The sequence below is a fragment of the Stegastes partitus genome, unplaced genomic scaffold (assembly GCF_000690725.1).
Source record: "Stegastes partitus isolate 25-593 unplaced genomic scaffold, Stegastes_partitus-1.0.2 Scaffold328, whole genome shotgun sequence".
NCBI lineage: Eukaryota > Metazoa > Chordata > Actinopteri > Pomacentridae > Stegastes > Stegastes partitus.
In genome coordinates, this window is record NW_007578059.1 from 468641 (window position 1) to 489077 (window position 20437).

The 20437-nt window shown below is 39.4% G+C and overlaps 1 protein-coding gene across 1 annotated transcript; it reads left to right on the forward strand.

Moving 5' to 3' along the window:
* The first annotated feature begins 1505 nt into the window (after positions 1–1505).
* Positions 1506–19030, forward strand: fancd2 (FA complementation group D2). The gene is made up of 44 exons (XM_008283820.1): positions 1506–1572; positions 1772–1832; positions 3515–3649; positions 3738–3805; positions 3905–4011; positions 4150–4210; positions 4350–4402; positions 4500–4578; positions 4775–4899; positions 4991–5078; positions 5729–5833; positions 5947–6041; positions 6494–6605; positions 6746–6781; positions 7118–7264; positions 7386–7520; positions 7623–7754; positions 7878–7985; positions 8078–8187; positions 8294–8348; positions 9925–10044; positions 10216–10289; positions 10375–10518; positions 10691–10791; positions 10893–11008; positions 11092–11200; positions 11332–11430; positions 11961–12055; positions 12133–12288; positions 12469–12585; positions 12797–12925; positions 13017–13135; positions 13263–13373; positions 13574–13704; positions 13790–13889; positions 14883–15005; positions 15901–15994; positions 16250–16321; positions 16524–16562; positions 16660–16734; positions 17344–17418; positions 17584–17730; positions 17814–17900; positions 18583–19030. The coding sequence occupies exons 2-44, from the start codon at positions 1772–1774 to the stop codon at positions 18667–18669; spliced, it is 4332 nt and encodes a 1443-aa protein (XP_008282042.1). The 5' UTR covers positions 1506–1572; the 3' UTR covers positions 18670–19030.
* Positions 19031–20437: the final 1407 nt, after the last annotated feature.

Below are 20437 nucleotides of genomic sequence, written 5' to 3' on the forward strand. Positions count from 1 at the left end.
GGCATATACTAACATGTATGCAGTTTAACATAACGTACCTGCTAATACCTGAGATAACTGAGATCTGGCAATAAAATACAAAAAAATAACTATGCAAATTAACAATGCCATTGCAAACAAATAATATCCAACCAGATCATGCCAGCTCAGCTTTTTGTGCTTTAGAAGCAAGTCAGCATGATTTTGTCAAGTCTCTCGCTATAAGCACTCAAAGCAGTGTAATTTTACAATAGCAAATATTTAACTTATTACCATAATTTTGCTAAACTGTTAGAGTGAGTACATCTCTTACTCAAATACATCTTTTGATGTGTCACAATTCTCGCACGCTATATCTAAATCTTGACCTATTCTGACTCAAATACCATATTTTTTATTTCCCAGGGTGTTTTTTTATGTAGTAATTTATTCCGTTTTATTACCTTTGGAATCAAAATCTGTTTGCCAAATAGGTTTAATTTTACAAGAACTTTAACTGGGTGTGTAGGTACTTAACAGAAAAGACTGATTAACAGAAAATTATAAGAGGATAATGTAGCAAACCAAAGCTCTTATAAAGTGATAACACCCTTTTTCATGTCGGGGGAAACTGGCTTCTGTGCATACAAGTACAGTAACTGTTAAAAAAAACAACAACTTTAAAGCTCAGCAAATGTCATGAGTTAATGCTGCATATTTTTTGAAGCTGTCTGAGGGAAATGATGAGCTCTGATTTAAAGCACCTGCTTTAGTCACTTATTCAACACCTGCTGCTAATTTATTCAGTGACTATTTTAAGTTACAAGACTGTTGTTACAAAATATAAGTCAAATGAGCATTGCATACATTAACATGCAATAACTTTACATTACAGCACTTTACTATGGACACAAATGTGCAATAACGAAATGACTGCAATTTATAGGATGGCAGTGTGAGGGTACTGAACAGTGCATGTGTCTGTGTGAGAATAATGTGCTCTATTTATTACTTATTTTAACATAATTCTACTTTATATTTTCCACTTTTTAATAAATTTCTCCTTTTTATATATTTATCGAGCACGGGGCACTTAAATTTCGTTGTATGTCTATACAATGACAATAAAGAACCTAATCTATACATTGTTTTGTTATTTATATTGTAAATCACGACGTTAGTGGGTTAATGTTAACAAACGAGCTAAAGAGGGAAGCAGCAGCAGCAGCAGCAGCACAGAAACAGCTAAAAAAAAATCCACTCTTCGCAAGTGTCGCTTGTTTCGTTTCACGGCGTATCCCGGAAAGCCGCGAGCTCTAACATTGCCCTCACAACTATTCCTAAAACCCAATACTAGAACAGCCCGTGCAAATGATGTTTATTGTCTTTATAATGTTGACTGCCACTTTTAGCAAAGACACAAACGTATAACATTGCTAAACATCGTGATTAGTTGATTTTTAAAGCCTCTTCCGGCCTACAGAGTGTATATTCCAAGCTGCCACACTCCGCGAATTCAAAGCAGTGACGTGATGACGTAAAAGCACATTGGCGCGGAAGTTTGTTTTGTAACTTCAGAGTCTGGTCGTCTGTGGGTTTGTCTGTCTGCTAAACGTATGTATCTGTCCTATATTCTGAATTATTCTGTCAGCCAACAGCACTCTCTGTCGATATCGATACATAAATAAAGCATGTTGTGTCGTTAGCTGTAATGTCGAGCGTTAGAGGTGTCCAGTTGTTAGCTTGTTTTGTTTCCTATGAATGCTAGCCTAGTTTAGCTTTTAACCACCTTTTTACTTTTATATTTCAGCAGATGATTCGCAAAAGGGGACGCTCCTCTGTGGAGAAAGGAGATGGAGCTTCTACAAACACCAGTAAGTTTTATTTAGCTTCACAACAGGTCATAAATACAGCATACAATCCAATATTATTTAAATGTCAAATGATTCAATGTGTAATGCACTATTTCTACGTTGTCACGTAGAATATTTCCTCTTATAAATAATGCAAAATTTGAAAACTGTATGAATTAAAAATAAATAAATACTGCATTAAGATATTGACAATCCAGGCCCCAAAGTAGAAAATCAGTGCAACAAAGGTGAATAAACTTGTAATCAGTGACACCCAAGTTAAACATCTGTAATTGCTGAAACAAAACTGAGCATGCATATGAGTCCCAATTAACCTAATAGCATGACAGTGGTGGTAAAATGATCTGTAAACGTTCTCGATTTGGGGTCAATGTTCTGTGTCTATTGCATGTATGTATCATGGCTCCAGATGAATAAGAATTGCTAGAGGAAATCAATCTGTGTCACTCCACAAAGATGGAAAAGAAAGCAAGGAAATGGTGACCAGCCTAAAATCAGTTAAAACACAGTTGTAACAGTAATCAAGAGGTATAGAATGAGCGATAGCACCACTAATCAGAACTACATTGGGCTCTTCTTAAAATGACGCCAAAGATAATGTACTGCTTGCACAATCTAGCTTCGAAAAACAGATGGGCAGGTGGTTTAGACTTGGCACAGGGGTTATCGGTGAAAATCAGAGCTTCTGCAACAGCTCAAATCATGTGAAAGACGGTGCATTGCATTAGACTCTTAAACTTTTGTTCGTTCTTTGGCCCGTCGTTGAAAGATTAAACTTTGCTAAAGGACATTAACAGAAACCTGATAAATGGGAGCATAATCTTTGACCAGATGAGATTTGTTTAGCTCACATGTGTTGGGGATCAGCTGGGTCAGGGCTACCACAGTGACTACATTGTCCTGGCAGTGAAGCACGGAGGTATTTAAGTGATGCTGCATGGGGGTGTAATCATTTATGTTGTACAGTGTACGAGGTGTGTCAGAAAGGTTCTGGTGTCACAAAAGATGTATTACAAATCCAAACTGCAAACTATGAGTTTTCCCCTTCAAACGATCAACCAGCACGTCTACAAAGAGATCCTGCGGCGTTTGCTTCGTTCGGTGTGTGAGAAGAGGTGAGAGTTGTAGCAGGACAAGTTGTGGCTGCTTCACCATGGCAACACATCTGCAAACAATGCCCTGAGCATCCGACAGTTCCTGGCTGAAAAGAACATCGCCGTGCTGGAGCAACCTCCCTACTCACCCCAAGCTCAAGGCGGTCATCAAGGGAACCTGTTTTGAAGACATGGACGACATCAAGATGGCTGTGACGACGGAGCTGCGGAGGATCCTGGAAGAATCGTTCCAGGAGTGCATGACGGCGTGGCAGAGAAGGCTGGGAAAGTGTGTTAGACTTCAGGAGGATAACTTTGAAGGGAAAACTTGTAGTTTGTAGTTTGGATTTGAAATATATCTTTTGTGACACCAGTCCTGAAACTTTTCTAACACACCTTGTATGTGCCAGGTTAACCCTGTGAAATATCAAAGTAACCAAGTGTCAAGAATATCATCATGCTGTACAGTTTATATTGAGATCAAAGTAGAATCAGTGTTGTTACGAATACATTTTCTATATGTGAAGGTGTGTAGTTGTTTTCGACAGAATTTTCCTTACTGTAAGGTTTGTTTTCTATTTCTTATAGAGGCAAAGAAGAGTCGCACCACTGGTCGCCAACCTAAGGAAGCTGTTCCCGAAGAGACAAATGAAAGTGTATTCGGAGTCTTTCTGAGAGAGGCAGGCGTCACCTTGAAACCCTGTGGCACATCCAATGAGATTGGTAATCGTGCTCGGTCAAAGTTTCAAAACATTCTAGGTCAGTGAGTGAGATCAGATGTTCACTTGCGTTGTTGCGTTTTCTCCTTCAGCTGTTGACCAAGTAGTCTTCCAGAAACGAATACGACAGCAGCTACAGAAGAGTCCCAGGTACCCCAGTGTGAGTATAAACCCTGCACAAACCCAGAACAAAACACAAAACTAAATGGATTTGTTGCTGAGTTTGTTGCTTATGTTTAATCACTTTTTCATTGCTTAGATCATACAGGAATTCATCACTAGCTTGGAGTCTTATATCGAGGACTCTGACAGATTTAGAAACTGCCTCCTTCCATGTGTTCCACAATTACTTGATGGATATTCCAAGTAAGTGTCATAAAAACAATCGGTGCTGTAGAGACGACTTTCAGTAGTTTTATATAATTTACAGCTACAAGTTAGACTAAGCTCAGGTCAGGGTTCAGTAAAGCTTAACAGACTGATATGTTTTCCTCTGTGCTGCAGTGCTGTCAGTTCATTCCAGGAAAGCCTGCTGCGCATGTTGCTGGGCATTGAGATGCTCCAGGTAGGATTTTCTGTCTAGAAAACTGCATCACAATTTCATGAAGATGTGACAGAAAAACAAATACAAAATGCCTCTTTCTGCTGTAGCTACATGTAAAGGAGAGCAGATGTAATCATTATTCATCCGCTCTGTCTTGCAGACTTTGATCATTAACACGTTGCTCGAGAAACTCCCTGAATTTATGCTTGATGGGTTAGTGTTTCATTGGTTCACTTTACAAGTTTTCATCCGTTTATTGCACAAGTTTTTCGTGAGCTTTCGTGACTTTTTCCTGTTGTGTGTCTCACAGTGCTGCTGATGGAGGACTCAGTATTCCACGCATGATAATTAACCAGCTCAAATGGCTAGACAGAGTTGTAGACGCCAAGGTAATCATTTCTGTAATGACAGGTTTTGTTGCATCTTCGGTCATCACAGCTATTAAAGCTATTGTTATTTTTGCTTTTCTCTTCAGTTTGCCCTCTAAAATCACATATTCCATCTTCACTATCAGTCACGATTATATTGTCACTAAATTCTACAGGGTGACTCACTTTTTAAATGTATTTCTGCTTTTTCTTGCAGGAGTTGGCAACAAAGCTCATGGAGCTGGTGTCAGTAGCACCAGTGGAGGTTCAGCGTGACATCATCACCAGTCTACCAGAGATACTGGAAGACTCCCAGCACAATGACATAGCCCGGGAGCTCAAGTATGTACAGTAAATCTCTATGACAGATCCCTCGTTCTTGTGCTTTAATGTGCAATTTTAAAGTTGCTGTTTTCATCCCTGCCATCTGCAGCTCTTTGCTCCAGGAGAACACTCAGTTGACCGTCCCCATCCTGGATGCCCTCTCTAGTCTGAACCTCAGTTCCTCTTTGCTGACAGAGGTAGCACACACACATATTACATGCAAACATACTATAAAAATGTGTTAACTGTATTCTTTTAACAATTTGCCATTATTTTCTAGCTTTTCTCTGTTTTTGTTAAATTAGAGATGATAACTAATAAAATCATCGAAAAAAAACATAGTCATTTCCATGAAAGCTGCAAAAAAACAGCCCAAATCTGTAAATAATGTCCACATCAAGAATCTGTATTTTTAAAAATGGTAGTCTGTTCTTCTACAACTGAAAAAATGACTCCATTTTCTCCTGTATTTAAATCAGCAAAAAAAAATTTTACAGATATTTGCCATCATGTGAAAATATATGAAATATATTAAGATTAAAAAATGGTAAATGATAAAAAATATTTTACAGATCTTCCATTTTGTTAAGGTACATATATCAACTCGTAGAATCACAGAAAATGTGTGATAAAAAAAATTCCACTGTTTTCCTGTATTTAAAATTGAATTCAAAATATCATTATTCTTCATATATTAACAGTTTAAACAAACAATTTTTTTTAGCAATTTTTGAACATTGCAATATTTGACTACATATTTTCCAGACACCCATCCTGACAGATTTTCACAGTGTTTTTTGCACACACATTTTGTGGTGTCCTTATCTGCTGCTGTCTGCTCTCTCAGGTTCGTGGGGCTGTGATGGCAACACTGGCCGCTGTGCAACTGGAGGATCTACCTGTCATGGTCAAGTTCATCCTGCACTCTGTCTCAGCTTCTGATGCATATGAGGTCAGAGCTCTGAAGCATTTAGAAAATGATACAGTAACGGTACTAATTCTTATGTTGTCACAGAACATTTATTTTGAAATCAATAAGTATGGCATGTGTTTCGCTGTGTGCAGGTGGTGTGTAATCTTCGTAAAAAACTCGAGCTGGAGCAGTGTGTTCTTCCTGCTGTGCTGCAGGCCTCCCAGAGCCGCATTAAGAACAAAGCAGCGTAAGATAACACATATTCAAATTCAGTTACAGCTCAATATAAAAACATGAAACCCAGAACCCATTTTGAAGTACGAGGTGTGTCAGAAAAGCTCCAGGACTGGTGTCACAAAAGATATATTTCAAACCCAAACTACAAACTACAAGTGTCCCCCTATAGACAATCAACCAGCACGTCAACAAAGAGATCCTGCGGCGTTTGCTTTGGTCAGTGCGGGAAAAGAGGCGAGAGTTGTAGCAGGACAAGTCGTGGCGAGTGCATGGCGAAGTGGCAGAGAGGGCTGGGAAAGTGCGTTAGACTCCAGGGGGATTACTTTGAAGGGAAAACTTGTAGTTTGTAGTTTGGATTTGAAATATGTCTTTTGTGACACCAGTCCTAAAAACCTTTCTGACACACCTCATAAGTCAGAGGATTTTTGATAATCTGATGTAATGAGTCCATTTTTGGGACAGGTCTGCTTCCACAGCAGCAGCCGGCAGCAGCCAGGACAGCGTTATGTTGATACTGGACTGCATCAAGTCCGCAGTACGATTCCAGAAATCCATTTCTGAAGCTTGGCTCAAAGTATGAAAAAATATTTTTCTCAAACATTCTTGCCTAATTGATTATCTATTATATCTGTTACAGTTGTTTTTTTCACTTCCTAATAAATAATAATCCCTTTCATCTTCCTTTCATTAACGTTTACTCTATTTTATTATTAGGCAATAGAGTCTGTGGAAGAAGTGGAGGATCATAAGGTGAGTTCAGTGTGTTCCAGATGAACACTGACTGCAGGGTTTGGTCTCATATTAGGTGGAGGTTCCTGCAAAGAAGCCAAGATGATTTAAAAACTAGTGGAAAATGTATGAAATACTTTTGGAAATAGCATTGATTGTTTTGTTATTCATTTTTATTGACGGCCACTGACAAAGTTTAGATTTGTTGAATTTCCCTTCTGGGATAAATAAAGTATTTTTCATTCATTTCATTTGGCAAAAATGTGACATTTTGAAATGGAAGACATCAACCACTTTTTATTGGCTTACATTTTTGTGTTTTTTATATGGGACTGTATCTTTTTCTTGCCATTTCAGGTAATAGATCTGCTGGTGCTGTTCATCCTTCACTCCACTAACGCCAATCAGAACCGACGGGGGGCAGAGAGAGTGCTGAAGGTCAAAGTGAGGACTGGACTGATCCAAGAGGCTCTGCTGCAGAAAACCTTCAGGGACTACGCTCAGGTAGGTTTAACCTGAGGACACACAGGCTTGAAAATAACAACAGCGGCACTATTTTTACACTATTGCCCTAATTCTTTATTGTTTGATAAATGTGTCATTTTTATTACTGATTGTGTTGTAGGTCATGCGAGGTTACTTCCCCTCAATCTTGGCTCTAGCTCAGAGTTTGCTGCGCTCCCCGGACCCCTGCGTGGTGCCTTTTGGTGGACACATGTACAGACACTCATTCACTACATTCGATACCTACTGCCATCAGGTGGGTGTGGGATTCATTTTAATCATGTCTGTGTGGGTTTTTTTGTGTGTTTTAGGGTGTTTGCGTTCTTTAAAATATATCTCGTTGTATTATGTCTTATAGGAGGTGGTGGGCTCGCTAGTGACCCATGTGTGTAGCGGTGTGAATGGGGAGGTGGACATGGCTCTGGAGCTGCTCTGTGGTTTAGTCACAGAAAAACCTGCAGAAATGGCCCTGTATGCTGTTTTTGTCAAGGTAATGAGGTGACACAAGTATTTTTGCTGCTAATCCAAGCGAACAGTTTGTAGCTGGTTCCTCTTGACAATATCTTGCTATTGTGTTTAGTTGAACTTTTAACCAATTTTGATAATAACACAGGGCATCTTGGATTACATGGACAACCTCACACCTCAGCAGATTCGAAGACTCTTCCACCTTCTGAGCAGACTGGCTTTTGGGCAGCAGCAGCAAGGATCTTACATCCAGGTGCGTAGTCATGTGTTCAACACTTTTCTAGCCTTTTCTTGCTCTCCTTTTCCCACTGATGTATCATTATCACTGTGTTTTCTTCCTCTCAGGATGACATGCACATAGTGATCCGCAAACAGCTCTCCAGCACTGTGCCCAAGTACAAACGTATTGGCATCATTGGTGCCGTGATGATTGTCGGCAGTATGGGGGCCTCTGGGTAAGAGCTGTTTCTCACACATCAGATCAGCGCTACTTTTCTTCTCTCATTTTATCTTTCTATGTCTTCACCTCACTCTCTTTCCTCCACTCCCATGTCATCCCAGGCCTAAAGGGAAAGAATCACAGAATGGGTCATTGCCCCAGGAGACATTCAGACAGGTAAGTATTAGACATTTAGAAAGCAGAGCAAACAGTATATACGTTGCAGATCTTTTATTTTTTTATTTCAGTGCCACTTTAGCTTAGGGTTTTTATTTTAGCTTCAAAAACTTATACTGCCACATTTACAATTTTGCCTGCTGTCTCTATGTAGATTATAGATATTTACTAAAGTAAGACTGACTGGCTTTGCTTCAGCTTGGACTAATATTTGTCAAAGGTACAATCAAACTGAAGTGCCAATTAGAAGGAGGAGAAAAGAACAAACCAGCCACAAAAAAGAGAAAAAACACTACTGTGGTGTTTCTGTATGCACGAAAAGGTAAAATGATTTGGGAAGGCAAATGTATGACTCTGAATGTGGAGAGTAACGGCCACAGTAGAGCTCCATCTTATAATAAAAAAAGGAGTTTCAGGGAGTATGTTATTTGTTACATCTGATATATTTTCCATACTTTCTCAATCCAGATATTGTATATTAGGGATATAGGTTTAAACTGCTTAACTATGATGCATTTGATTGCTGCAGTGTTTGTAAAAGTATTTTTTCTTGCTCTTCCATTAGTCAATTGCAGTATCAGGCCAATCAGTGCGCCCTTTGGTCTTTTGTGGAATTTTGGTGGAATATTTCTTTAGGTGTGTCCTCCCAAAATATTTTAAATTTAGTGTGCATGGTTGTTTTTTTGTTTGTTACCACAACTGCTCCAACATTTATGTTTACTATTACTTTCTATTAAGTATGTTGAGCCCATTTTACCCACTATTTCTGGTGTCTAAAAAATTTCAGTTACCTTCTGTTTGAATTCCCTCCATGTATTTGACTTGGTTGCCAGATGTTCTCCAGTGCGTTTTTCTTCCCACATGCCCCACGATATTTCTGTATCTGCATTTCAGCTTTCCCACCTTTCTTTTATCTGTAGTGTATTATCCAAAATTATGGCAGAGAATATTTGGTAACTTTCTTATCCTGATTCCTTGTTTGTGTTTCGATTAGGACTTAACAGGGAGTTACAGCTGCCATAGACTTTTTTGTATGTACTGTATGTTCTAGTTTTAGTGTTTGTGTAGGAAAACAGCCAAAAGCCTTTGACTAAAACTCTCATTCAAAGCATTTATAATATTTTAATAAACATGGTGTCAGCTCCTGTCTTTGTATTGTTGCCGTCTTATTATTTTTTTTGAGCTAAGACCAATGCTAAAATAACTGTTATCTGTACCGTCTGATAATAACACTTGTTGTATGCAACCAGGTGGGGCTGCTGTGGCATTGGGGTTTCCACTGAGGTAGTTTAATTAGTAAGGAAGGACATTTATTGTTCAAACCGCTGTATCTACAGTATATATCCAATCAAATACATAGTGAGCAGCTTGTGACACTGAAAAATTGGCTTTTTTGAACTTGCACTTTGACCTCCCTGTGAAAGACATGATGTTAAAGAAGAACAATGTCTTTAATCTGCAGACAATATGACATTTTTATCATATTCTTTATTGTTGCTATTGAGAGTATTTCCTTCACTTCTGCTACAGATTTTGTGATCTCTCACTGTGTTTGTGTGATCATGGCTTGTTGCAGGTGGCGGCCCTGTTGGAGCTGGTGAAGTCGAGCAGCGAAAGCTCACCTGAGGCTACAGCTCTGTACTATGATGAACTGGCCAATCTAATTTCGAACACGACCCTGGACCCACAAGTGCAGGTGTGTCTCAAAAATGTCCTCTTAAACTTCAGGTATTGATGGCTCTTTTATCTCTTGATGTTTTTAATGAAATACACTGTAGATGCCACTGTTGACACATAGTCTCCTTTATAAGATGAAATTATGCCACAACTAAGCATTCTGATGTGATTTTCTTCCTCCTGCCTTTAGGAAAAGATTGGAAGTAGCGTCCTAGAGGACTTTCAGGATGACTTTATCGTGGACCTTTGCCCAGAAATAACAGGGTTAGTGATGGACAGTTTGCCCAGATGTGAGACCTTTTATTCCTATAACTAGTGTCATTGATCCTTTCCTGCCTCCTTGTTTCAGCTCCTTCCCCTTTCCAGCCCGTGTGATGTACAGGCTGGATGAGGGGGAGAGTCAGTCAGACATTGCCATCAACCTGATGCCCGTGCTGGTCCAAGACCTCCAAAACAAAGGAGAGCAGCAAAATCAAACCAAGAAGGCACAAAAGTCAGTCACCCCTCTCCCACCATCTCTTACTAGTTCTGATGATTGACAGATGTTTAATCAATATAGGATTTCACTTGCAGCAGTGTCAAATTTACAATTTCACTTCTTTGTGTGGTTATATTTCAAACACATATGCAATCAATGAGATTTTTGCTTTGTTTTCTGGGGGCAGGCGAGTGTCTCCGCTCTGTTTGTCTCCATTTTTCCGCCTCCTGAGGCTGTGTGAGCAGAAACAGCATCAAGGAGACTTGGAGGAGATCGATGGTCTTCTGGGTAAGAGAGAGGAAGTGACACATTGTGGAAACCAGTTTGTACTTGATTTATATTGCTCTCTAACAATTTATGCCTGTTTTTGTACATTTGCTGCATCACAGGTTGCCCTCTGATCCTAATGGACCTGGATGTAGTAGAAAAACTAGACAGCCTGTCCAAAGCTGAGAGGGAGTTTCTGTGTACTTTGCTCTTTCACACCATCAACTGGTTCAGAGAGGTAACTGCATGTTGATGTAAAAAAAAAACCCCATTAAGGTTCAGGTGTGAGATCTGCGGCTAAACCTGTGTATGTTTACACAGGTCATAAATGGATTCTGTGGAGTAAAAGAAATTGAGATGAAGATGAAAGTGATGACTCGCTTACAGAATATCACTTACCTTCAGACACTGTTGGAAAAGGCTCTGGCAGGTGTGTTGTGTTTGTTTTTTTTGATCGAGCAATAGAAGATCTAAAAAAAAAAAACCCTCCTTATTATGCAGCAATATGTCAATTCTACTAATAAGTTTAAAATTCTGAATGTTGTTTAATTTGTGTTTCAGGAACACCTGGTTATGTTCCACCTGTTTCCAACTTTGATGGAGAAAGCACAGACGGGATCGTGATTAGTTCCGTTGCCCCTGTGAATAAGGCAAAGAAAGGTAATGTTGTACTCCAAGGTGTGTCGATACTCCAAGGCTGTGTCTCTATATAATATTGCTTTCTGGCAGGATGCTGGAGAATGCTTAATCAAAAAGGGCTGCGATAAAGTACATGGGGTTTGTTTCTAAGACAACATCTTAAAACCGTATCCTCACTTTAATCACTGTTGTACAATAAAGTAGCGTCATCCTTCCATGACAATTTCTGTCTGACAGATTTAAAAGCTCATGATCAAAAGACACGGCTAGAACAAGCTTTCCTTTTGGGTACCCAAGTGTTGAATTCCACCCAGATGATTAGCTGTCAGAAAGGAACAGTGAGGACACGAGTGTTTTTCTGATAAGTTCAAAGATTTTCCACTAAAGCGCCTGCAGTTGCTTCGCTCTTTCTCTTGGCGGCCATGTAAGCTCTCTTCCTCGCTGGGGATATGAAAAAAAGATGCTGGTGCTTTGAAAAAAATACTGCATGAACACACAGCCTGCATAATGAATTTGTATATTTAAGTGTCCAACTCACACATGTTGTTCAGATGGCACAGCAAAGAAGAGGAAGGCCCCCGGTAAGAACTCATCAGAAAGCAGCTCTCAGCATGAGGAGGCGACTGAAGCAGATGAAACTCAGCAGGTGAACATCTACATCTCACAAGATTCAGTTATTAAATAAGCACATGAGCTAAAATGTTGATTGTTCTTGTGCTGAAGGAGCAGCCAGAAAAGGAGAAAGAAAAGGAGATTCGGCCAGGTGTCAGTCTGGCGTCCTACAGACCATTTTTCAGGGAGCTGGACATGGAGGTGCTGAGTGTTCTGCAGTGTGGCCTGCTGTCCTGCTCGCTGCTCGACTCTGAGCTCCACACCAATGTAAGAAAATAAATTACAAGTTTACTTTTTCTTGAAAAAAAGAGTACTACCCAACATCCTCTTTCTCACTTTTTTGAAGCAGGCAGATTTGTTTGGATTGCAGGGAAATCAATTAATTTATGCCAGTGAGAGCCGATTCTAACGTATTACACACATTTATGATATTTTTACATCACTAAGGTGCGAGAAGAGGTTCTGCTGGGTCCGGCTGAGCTCGTCTTCCTGCTGGAGGATATGCTACGCAAACTGGAGTTTAGTCTTACAGCTGCCCCTGCCAAAAGAGCCCCTTTCCTCAAGGTACGGGAAAAAAACACCAGCAAATTGAATGTAACAATTTCATGAGGAGAAACTGCTCAAATGGATGGAAGTAAATTATGGTAGTTTGAATCTGTCTTTATAGTCTAAGATAACCTACGATGAAGCTCTGAGTGTCAACAACACTTTGTCACCACTGTGTTAAACTATAATGACCGTCACATGCAACTTAATGAAATACGTCCTTGTGTAGGGAAAGGCCGATAAAAGCGTGGGCTTCTCCCACCTGCAACAGAGGAGTTCCAAGGACATTGCCTCCTGTTGTGTCCAGCTGATGCCGGCCCTCTGCTCACACCTGGAGAACTGCCACAACCACTTTCAAGTATATAATCAAGAACTCTCTTTTTAGAGCAAAGTCTCAACTCCTCCAAGTGTCTGAAACAATTCCCTTGTATGCATTTGTGCCATCGCAGACTCTGCTGTCTGAGAACAATGGTGTTGTGGATGGACCTGCTACCGATGAGCACGAGCACCAGTTAATGTCGTCTGGCTACCAGCTGCTCCTACAGGTCTTGAACACCACCTTCAGCTGGTGAGCGCAACCAAACCAGCACCACTGACTTGGATGTCAGAAGAAAAGCATTAGAGTCTTTTAGTTGGCAGCCAGTCTCTTCCCGATGTCAAATTTTGTTCCTTGTTCGTATATGTACATCTGTCAGGTCTGGATTTAGTCAGCCAGGTCAACGCAGCCTATTGAAGAAGGTCCTGGGAGTTTTGGCTGGACGACTCAAAGAAGGAGGCGCTGAGTTGACCATGGAGCAGCTTGTGAAGTAAGTAATGAAGTTTAAGAGCCAGAGAGGAAAAACTGATGTATGTGAAGAATGCCACAAAACAAAAAATCACAGCATGGTTCTCTAAACAAGAAGCAGAATAATCTCTGGGTTTGTTTAATTTTAGGCCAATTGCTTTTATTTGCATTTGTGTACGATGACAGAATAAATGTATTTATATGCCCTTTTGTTTTGTTCAGACACAGTTTCGAGTACTTGCTGAACTTCCGCAGCACGATACCAAATCTCAGCACGGCGCTGAGCCTGTCCCAGCTTCTGTCCACTGTGTCTGAGAAGGGAGGGAATTCTGCAGCCTACAGAGAGCAGACCGGTCAGGCTGATGTCTCACCTCCTTTTTATTGACTCATCTACGATCCAATAGAGTGGGATGATAATTGGCCGATTTTTCTTCCTAGCTTCCCTTGCACGACGTTTCCTCAGCCAATCCTGGGTGACCGCCAGCGGAGAGAAGGAACGAGGGGCCAAATTCAATGAAACCCTTCACAGTCTGCTGAGGTGAGCTTTAGTACATGAAATACAAATATAGAACCAATGGAAGGTGACTGAAACGATTGTGTTCAAGCATCACTGAGAGATTGCCACTGCGCTTGATCACACGTTATAAGATAACAATACATCGTTATGGTTGTAGCTAATCATATGGTTTTGTAAAAACTCCAAACAGCCGATCAACAGGTTCAAATTCAGAGCCCTGCTGTAAGGCTACAGTGCTAACCACCTGTACCACTATACTGCTCGTGATGGTATGGTAATTAATCAGAGTAAAGGAACTGTTTGTAGGATTTATTGTCATCTTGCAATACGATTTCAGATATCAGCAAAACTTCTGTCACTCTCAAGCCAGTGCTTTTTTTTGGTCTATTCTTGGCCACAGTAGAAACACGACAGCACAACATGGACCTACTCCCTACATAGACATGAAGAGCTTATTCAAGCTAAAAAAAACACACAACAATTCATAATCTTGAATACTATATTTCATATCTGCTCATAGATCCTCTTAATCCAAACACACAGGTTCTCTAATGGATTTAAACTGATGTGTATAAGTACCAGGATGCTGAGTAATGCTTTACTACATTTATTGGGGTTTTTTTTGTGTCTTTTGTATGTTTGTGTGTGTTATGTTTTTTGCAATACAAACAGCCTGTGGAAACTGTTTAGTTGATGAGCTGTCCACAATAGACCACACAAGTAGCTGTGAATTTGGAGTAGCTCAGTCACCATAAATTAAGTTGATCATTTATTCACCAGTTGCAATAGTTTCACAACACTATGACCTCGACACATTTATGTTAAACTTTGAAGGAATTACTGAAGTAAAATCCTTTCCATCCATACATGGACCCCATCTTGCTACCCAAACACATTTTAATGCACATAGTCACTACTTCATATTTCTAACCACATATTGTTATAACTATGAACAAGCATCAGCCCTTCTTAACTAGGATTTATTTTTTTGTGTCTTTTTCTGTGTCTCTGCAGCATCTACCTGGATCATGTTGACGATGTTCTTAGGGCAGTGGAGGAAATCGCTGAGAAAGGAATGCAAGAGCTTATCAATACATCCAAAGATGAGAGCTCGACCTCCTGGCCCACTCTCAACAGGTAGAGCTTTACCGTCTGCTCTTTCTAGTTCGTTACGCTGCCGTTAAATACAGTGCTGGAAAGTACGTACGTTATGTTTAGGTCCAATTTTTTATTGCTTTATTTGAGTAGTTACATTTTATGCTACTTTATACTTCCAGTCCACTTCATTTTAGAGGGAAATATTATGCTTTCTACTCGGCTACACTCTACATTTAGTTGACAGCTTTAGCTTTTACACAATGGAGAATATAACATTTAAAATATAACACGCTGTTAAAGATTAAACTAGATTCCGACCTTTGCGTCCCCTGACATCTTATAAAGAGCAGCGGGTAGTCGTGGTCACATTTCACATGTCTGAGTTGTTACTAGCTCTACCAAACACTAATCAAGTTTGGATAGTTCCACCTACAGCAGCTCCAACAGTAACATGCTGCTGACAGACTGATGCTTCACTATTAATCATTTAACAATGTCATATATAGTAATATATCAGTCAGAGGGGGGTTTAAGCTAATTGACCTAACAAACCGTTGCTTTAATAATTTAACTACAGTTTGCTGTTAGTACTTTTACCGAGGTGGAATTTTTCCTGCAGGGGGTTTACTTGTAATGGAGCATTATTACAATCTGTACTTATACTTAAGTAAAGGAACTCAATTCTTTTTTACATTTTTTTTTTTTTTTACCACTGGTAAAATGAAATATTGCTTTAGCTAAGCAGCAACACAGATCCATGTGCTGTTACTGACCTGCTTCTGTAGTAACAGCAGCACCTGGGTGTACTTGGCTACATCCCTGTATGTGTGATTGCAGTAAATGACCAAATATCGTGAAAAATAGTATAATCAGCCATATTGATAGGATTAATATCCTGTTGTTCACTCCTCTATTATGTTCTCTTTTTCTTCAGGCAGACATTCCTGGTTTACTACAAAGTGTTGATGGCAGAGCTGGAGAAAGCTGTGCGGAAGATTCCTGCTGGCAAAATGAGTGACAACACTGAGGTGAGCCACTAGGTGTCATACTGTTCAGTATGCTCTCCTGCATGTACTGGAAATCAGTGTAGTCTGATCCACAGGGCACCGCTGTTCTACTAGAAATTGCTAATCTGCAATCATTTTGTCAGTTTCTTTATAACTGCAGCTTCGAACTGAGAGCATTTTAGAATATGCAGCATGAATGCATGATTAAGGGCAATTTTTAATAGTCTTTCTGGGTGATTCACGAGTGTCAGCACATAACTCATGTCCTTCCTCTAGGCTCAGAGTGTGAAACTGCTGACTTGGACCCTGGCTGTCCGAGATTTTCACATCATGGTCAACCTAGTTAAGGTACTGTACATTGGTCACACAGTCATAAAGCTGTAAATATCTTTCAAACTTACTCTGACTGTGGATCTAACCTGCTTAGAACATTTATCTACAGTCAATGATACGATATGCAACTGATAGCTCTTACTTCACCTCATCTTTTTATTACTTTAACACATCTGTGTGTTTGGTTCAACCTATTTGTCCTGTGATCCTCTTGCAGATATTTGATTCTAGGCTGGTTCTCAATGTGTGCTTAAAGGTGGGTTGGCTCTGCGTGTTGAATAGGATTTCACATACTAGCTGGTGGAACGTATAGGTGACCTGGTATTAACTTATTATAATGTTGTGACTGATAGTATGGCCGCCTTTTCCTGGAGTCTTTCCTGAAGTTGGGGATGCCGCTGCTAGACTACAGTTTCAAAAGGCACAAGGTAGACATGAAATAACCTCACAGCTACAGCCATTTTAAAAGTGTGTTTAAAGTCCCTCCTCAATTAAAAAATATCCTTTCATCATTGCTCTTGGATGTTTGCATACAGAATGATGCATGTTTGAAATAGGTTTGACGTTAGAAACCGGTCAGATTTATATGCTGAAACATGGAAATAGTTTATTGTTGCCTTCAATATGATTACTACACATTACCCAAGGGAATTCACCCTGCTACTGAATTAATAGAAGCAAAAACCAATTAACAGGACCACCCATGACATCCTGTAATGCTTATCTAATCCCTATATTTTACTTTAATACGCAGAATTTCATGTAGGAACCTTTATCTACAACAAAGATTGGACAATTAGAGTCAAGCTTTGCTTTATATTTAGGCTTCAGATTTCTGCCTCACTATATCAGTCAACACTAGTTGCTGCTAAAGCTTTATCAGACACAGAAAAAACATTGTTCATTGTTGTATTCAGCCATGCTAAATGAAGAGCTGCTGACAGACCTTTGTCACAGCAGACATTCTGTGACAATGGAAATGTCTGCTGTGACTAAAGTCTCAGGGATGACTGTGTGCGATGCATTTTGCTTTTAAGGAGGACGTCCAGAGCTTGTTGAAAACCTTCCAGCTCAGCACGCGCCAGCTCCATCACATGTGTGGACATTCTAAGGTAGTTATAGATTTTCAGATTCTTGCTCATTCCTGTGTAATTTTTGCATCCACTGTGCCAGTCAAGGAGAGGAAAATATTCTACTCAAGAGTCTGTGCAGTGCATGTAGTAATCCTCAGGAGCGCTATAACGAAGTAATCTTGTCATTAATGTTATGGTACCCAGCTTAACCAGGATACCAGCTTGACCAACCATGTTCCAGCCCTGAAGAAGAGCCTCGAGCTGTTTGTGTACAGAGTGAAGGCCATGTTGACGCTCAACAACTGTCAGGAGGCCTTTTGGATCGGTAACCTGAAGAATCGCAACCTGAAGGTAAAACATTATTAAACTTGTATCATTAACCTCTGTGCTGTTTCAGTTATGTATTTAACAGAGTGATGTAACGTATCCTGCAGGGTGAAGAGATTCTGTCTCAGAAATCACAAGAAAGTGATGATGACGATGAAGAGGAAGAGGAGAAGCAGCAACAGTCAGATGATGAGGTACTTTCCATTTGTAGAAAGAGACAAATCTGAAACAGAAATTGGGCTGTGCTGCTTGTATTTATTCCAGATTGGAATCTATATTTGACAATGGTTTAGAGTAATGATGATGTAGAAAGTGTCACACACAGTACTGAAGCTTGGCTTAAAAACAACAGAGCTCACTTTTTTTTTAAAGTTATCCGTGCAAGCTAAATTTTAGGTAGACAGAATAGACCATAATGAGTTTTTAAACTACAAACTACGAAGATTTTAAAAGATTTAGGCTTCAAAAATGTGAGTCTATAAGGTATTCAAGTAAATGACAGAAGCTTCTAGATGATAACAATGTGTGTTTTATTTTGAGGAATAAGCAGTCGACTGTACAAGAGAGCTAAACTGCCTCCTCTCACTGCTGCTCAGTCAGTGATTACTTGCTGAAGTTTAAACCATCCTTGACGGTTGAGAGGCAGTTGAAACTGTAGAGGGCAGCCACGCTGATAAGATAAGTGGAGGAGTTCTCTTGCAAGCTAATGATTAGTGAGTGACACAGTTAACAGGGAAACCGCTTGATACGGCGTCAGTCCCGAGACCCTGTGTCCTGCAGCCGCTGCACTTCTAACATGTTTTACATTGACGCTGTTTCATGCAAACATGTTCGTAACTTCAAATATTCATGCTTGACAAATGTGTTTCCCTGCAGGATCAGGAGAGTGACACTGAGGGAATTAAGAAGATAAACGCAGCAGAAGATGCAGATCCAGATGATGTTGTAGATGACTCTGAGTGATATGCTTTAAAAAAAAACAACAAAACAACAAACTGGTTGGTTTAGGTTTAAACATTTTATAAAGCAACTTTTCAGGTTTTTGTAGAGCTGTATTTGCTTTTTACTTGTGCACTTTCTACATTTACAAAATACTGCAACTCATTGTGGGCAATGGATAGGTATGACATCACTGATACACATCTAAACACAGCTCTTGTATTCTGTGTGGGAATAACACCTTACGAATTCATTTTATTATTATTTTTTAAATTGATGCGTTTATATAATCCCACAGTTTTGTTTTTCTGTTGATGATAAAACGTTTCTAATTGTATTACATGTTGTCACAGCAGGTTTGCTTCTGGAAAAAGAACTGTTGATGTTAGTGATGATGTTGATGTTAATATTATATTTGTTTGTCAAAGGAATAAAAGATAAAATTGTCATTCAGTATTAATGACAAACTTCATGTTTTTTTTTAATACACAAGAGTGATTAATTTATATTACTGCCATGTGAATATTTCTCATAAAACACAATATATGAATATTGTTAGCTTTGATACTGAAAAAAATTCAAGTGGTTATTTAAAAAAAAAAAAAAAAAATCCAAATGCCTTGGTGGCATGTAAGAGCAGTAACCCTTTTTTCTTTCAAGTGTTTTCTCAAAATGAGCACAAATTAAACCAGCCTGGGAACGCAACACAGCAGTACACTTGCTAAACACTGCAATTTTTGTTCCTGGCAAATCCCACAAAGAGGGACAGCACTGATTATCGGAAGCTTTAAGTCAAGGAAAACAACATCGTTGATACTTTAAGATCCAGGAGACTCAGGTAAACATGTAAAACCAGGACTGAGTGATTCAAACTCTTTGTACTTTAAAGTTGAGAAAAAAAAACACACTTGATGTTAGAATAAACATTTCTTGTTGAAGTCACATTGCTTCATTGAAATCTGTAAAACTTAAAACTGATGTAAAGGTATTGAATTTTTAGTAAAATGTTTGTTACAATATAAAAAAGCAGACTTAAAACACAAACTGAAAGAGATATCCTGGCCTGGTGTGCTGAAGTCTGTAGAGAAAACTAATTTGTTGCTTACAAAATTATACAAGCTTTCCAAATGCTTGTGTATCAGTTCTCTGTGACAAATCCTAAGGGTTATGGGATTAGACTGATTTTCCAGGGTCATACGAGGACATCTATTAAAACATTATAGCCTAAAGCACAGACGTCCTCTACAGGTCGTGTGGTTTCTTACTTAACATAACAACACTGCGGTACAACTGTGTGTTTTCAGGTTTCTTCTGTCCCTTTTCTAGAGTTAGACACTTTCTGTTTTAGTGGGAAGCATTGTAAACTATATTAAGATTGAAAGTGTTCTGGTTCATGTTAGAGTTACAAACAACATTAAGCAGGTACACAAAATCCATCGTATCACATTAGTAAAGCTTTTGTAAGAAATTCTGGAATATAGTCAGGGTTGTTCTGCTTGTGTAACCCTCAATCCCAACTCTGGCCCATAAATCAAAATGGCAACAGGCCTCAGCCACATCTGTCCTCTCAAATACTCTTGAAAGAGTTAAGTAGGAGGCAAAATTAAAGAGGTGACCTACTTTGGTTTTGAAGGAAAAATCCACAATGAAACAGTGTTAACGTGTACTGTTCCAAGCTGTTTGGACACTAATGTCAACATTTTCAAACCTCTGTCTCCCTTAACTGGAACTCAAGGATAAACATGAATTGATGGTGTCTCTTTATAGAGGTCTGTCAAATTTGTAGCTTCTC

Coding starts and splice junctions, on each gene's coding strand:
- fancd2 (XM_008283820.1), top strand. CDS start 1,772: ATGATTCGCAAAAGGGGACGCTCCTCTGTGGAGAAAGGAGATGGAGCT. Junction 6,606..6,745: donor TTTCTGAAGCTTGGCTCAAA/GTATGAAAAAAT, acceptor TTTTATTATTAG/GCAATAGAGTCTGTGGAAGA. Junction 10,290..10,374: donor CTTTGCCCAGAAATAACAGG/GTTAGTGATGGA, acceptor TCCTTGTTTCAG/CTCCTTCCCCTTTCCAGCCC.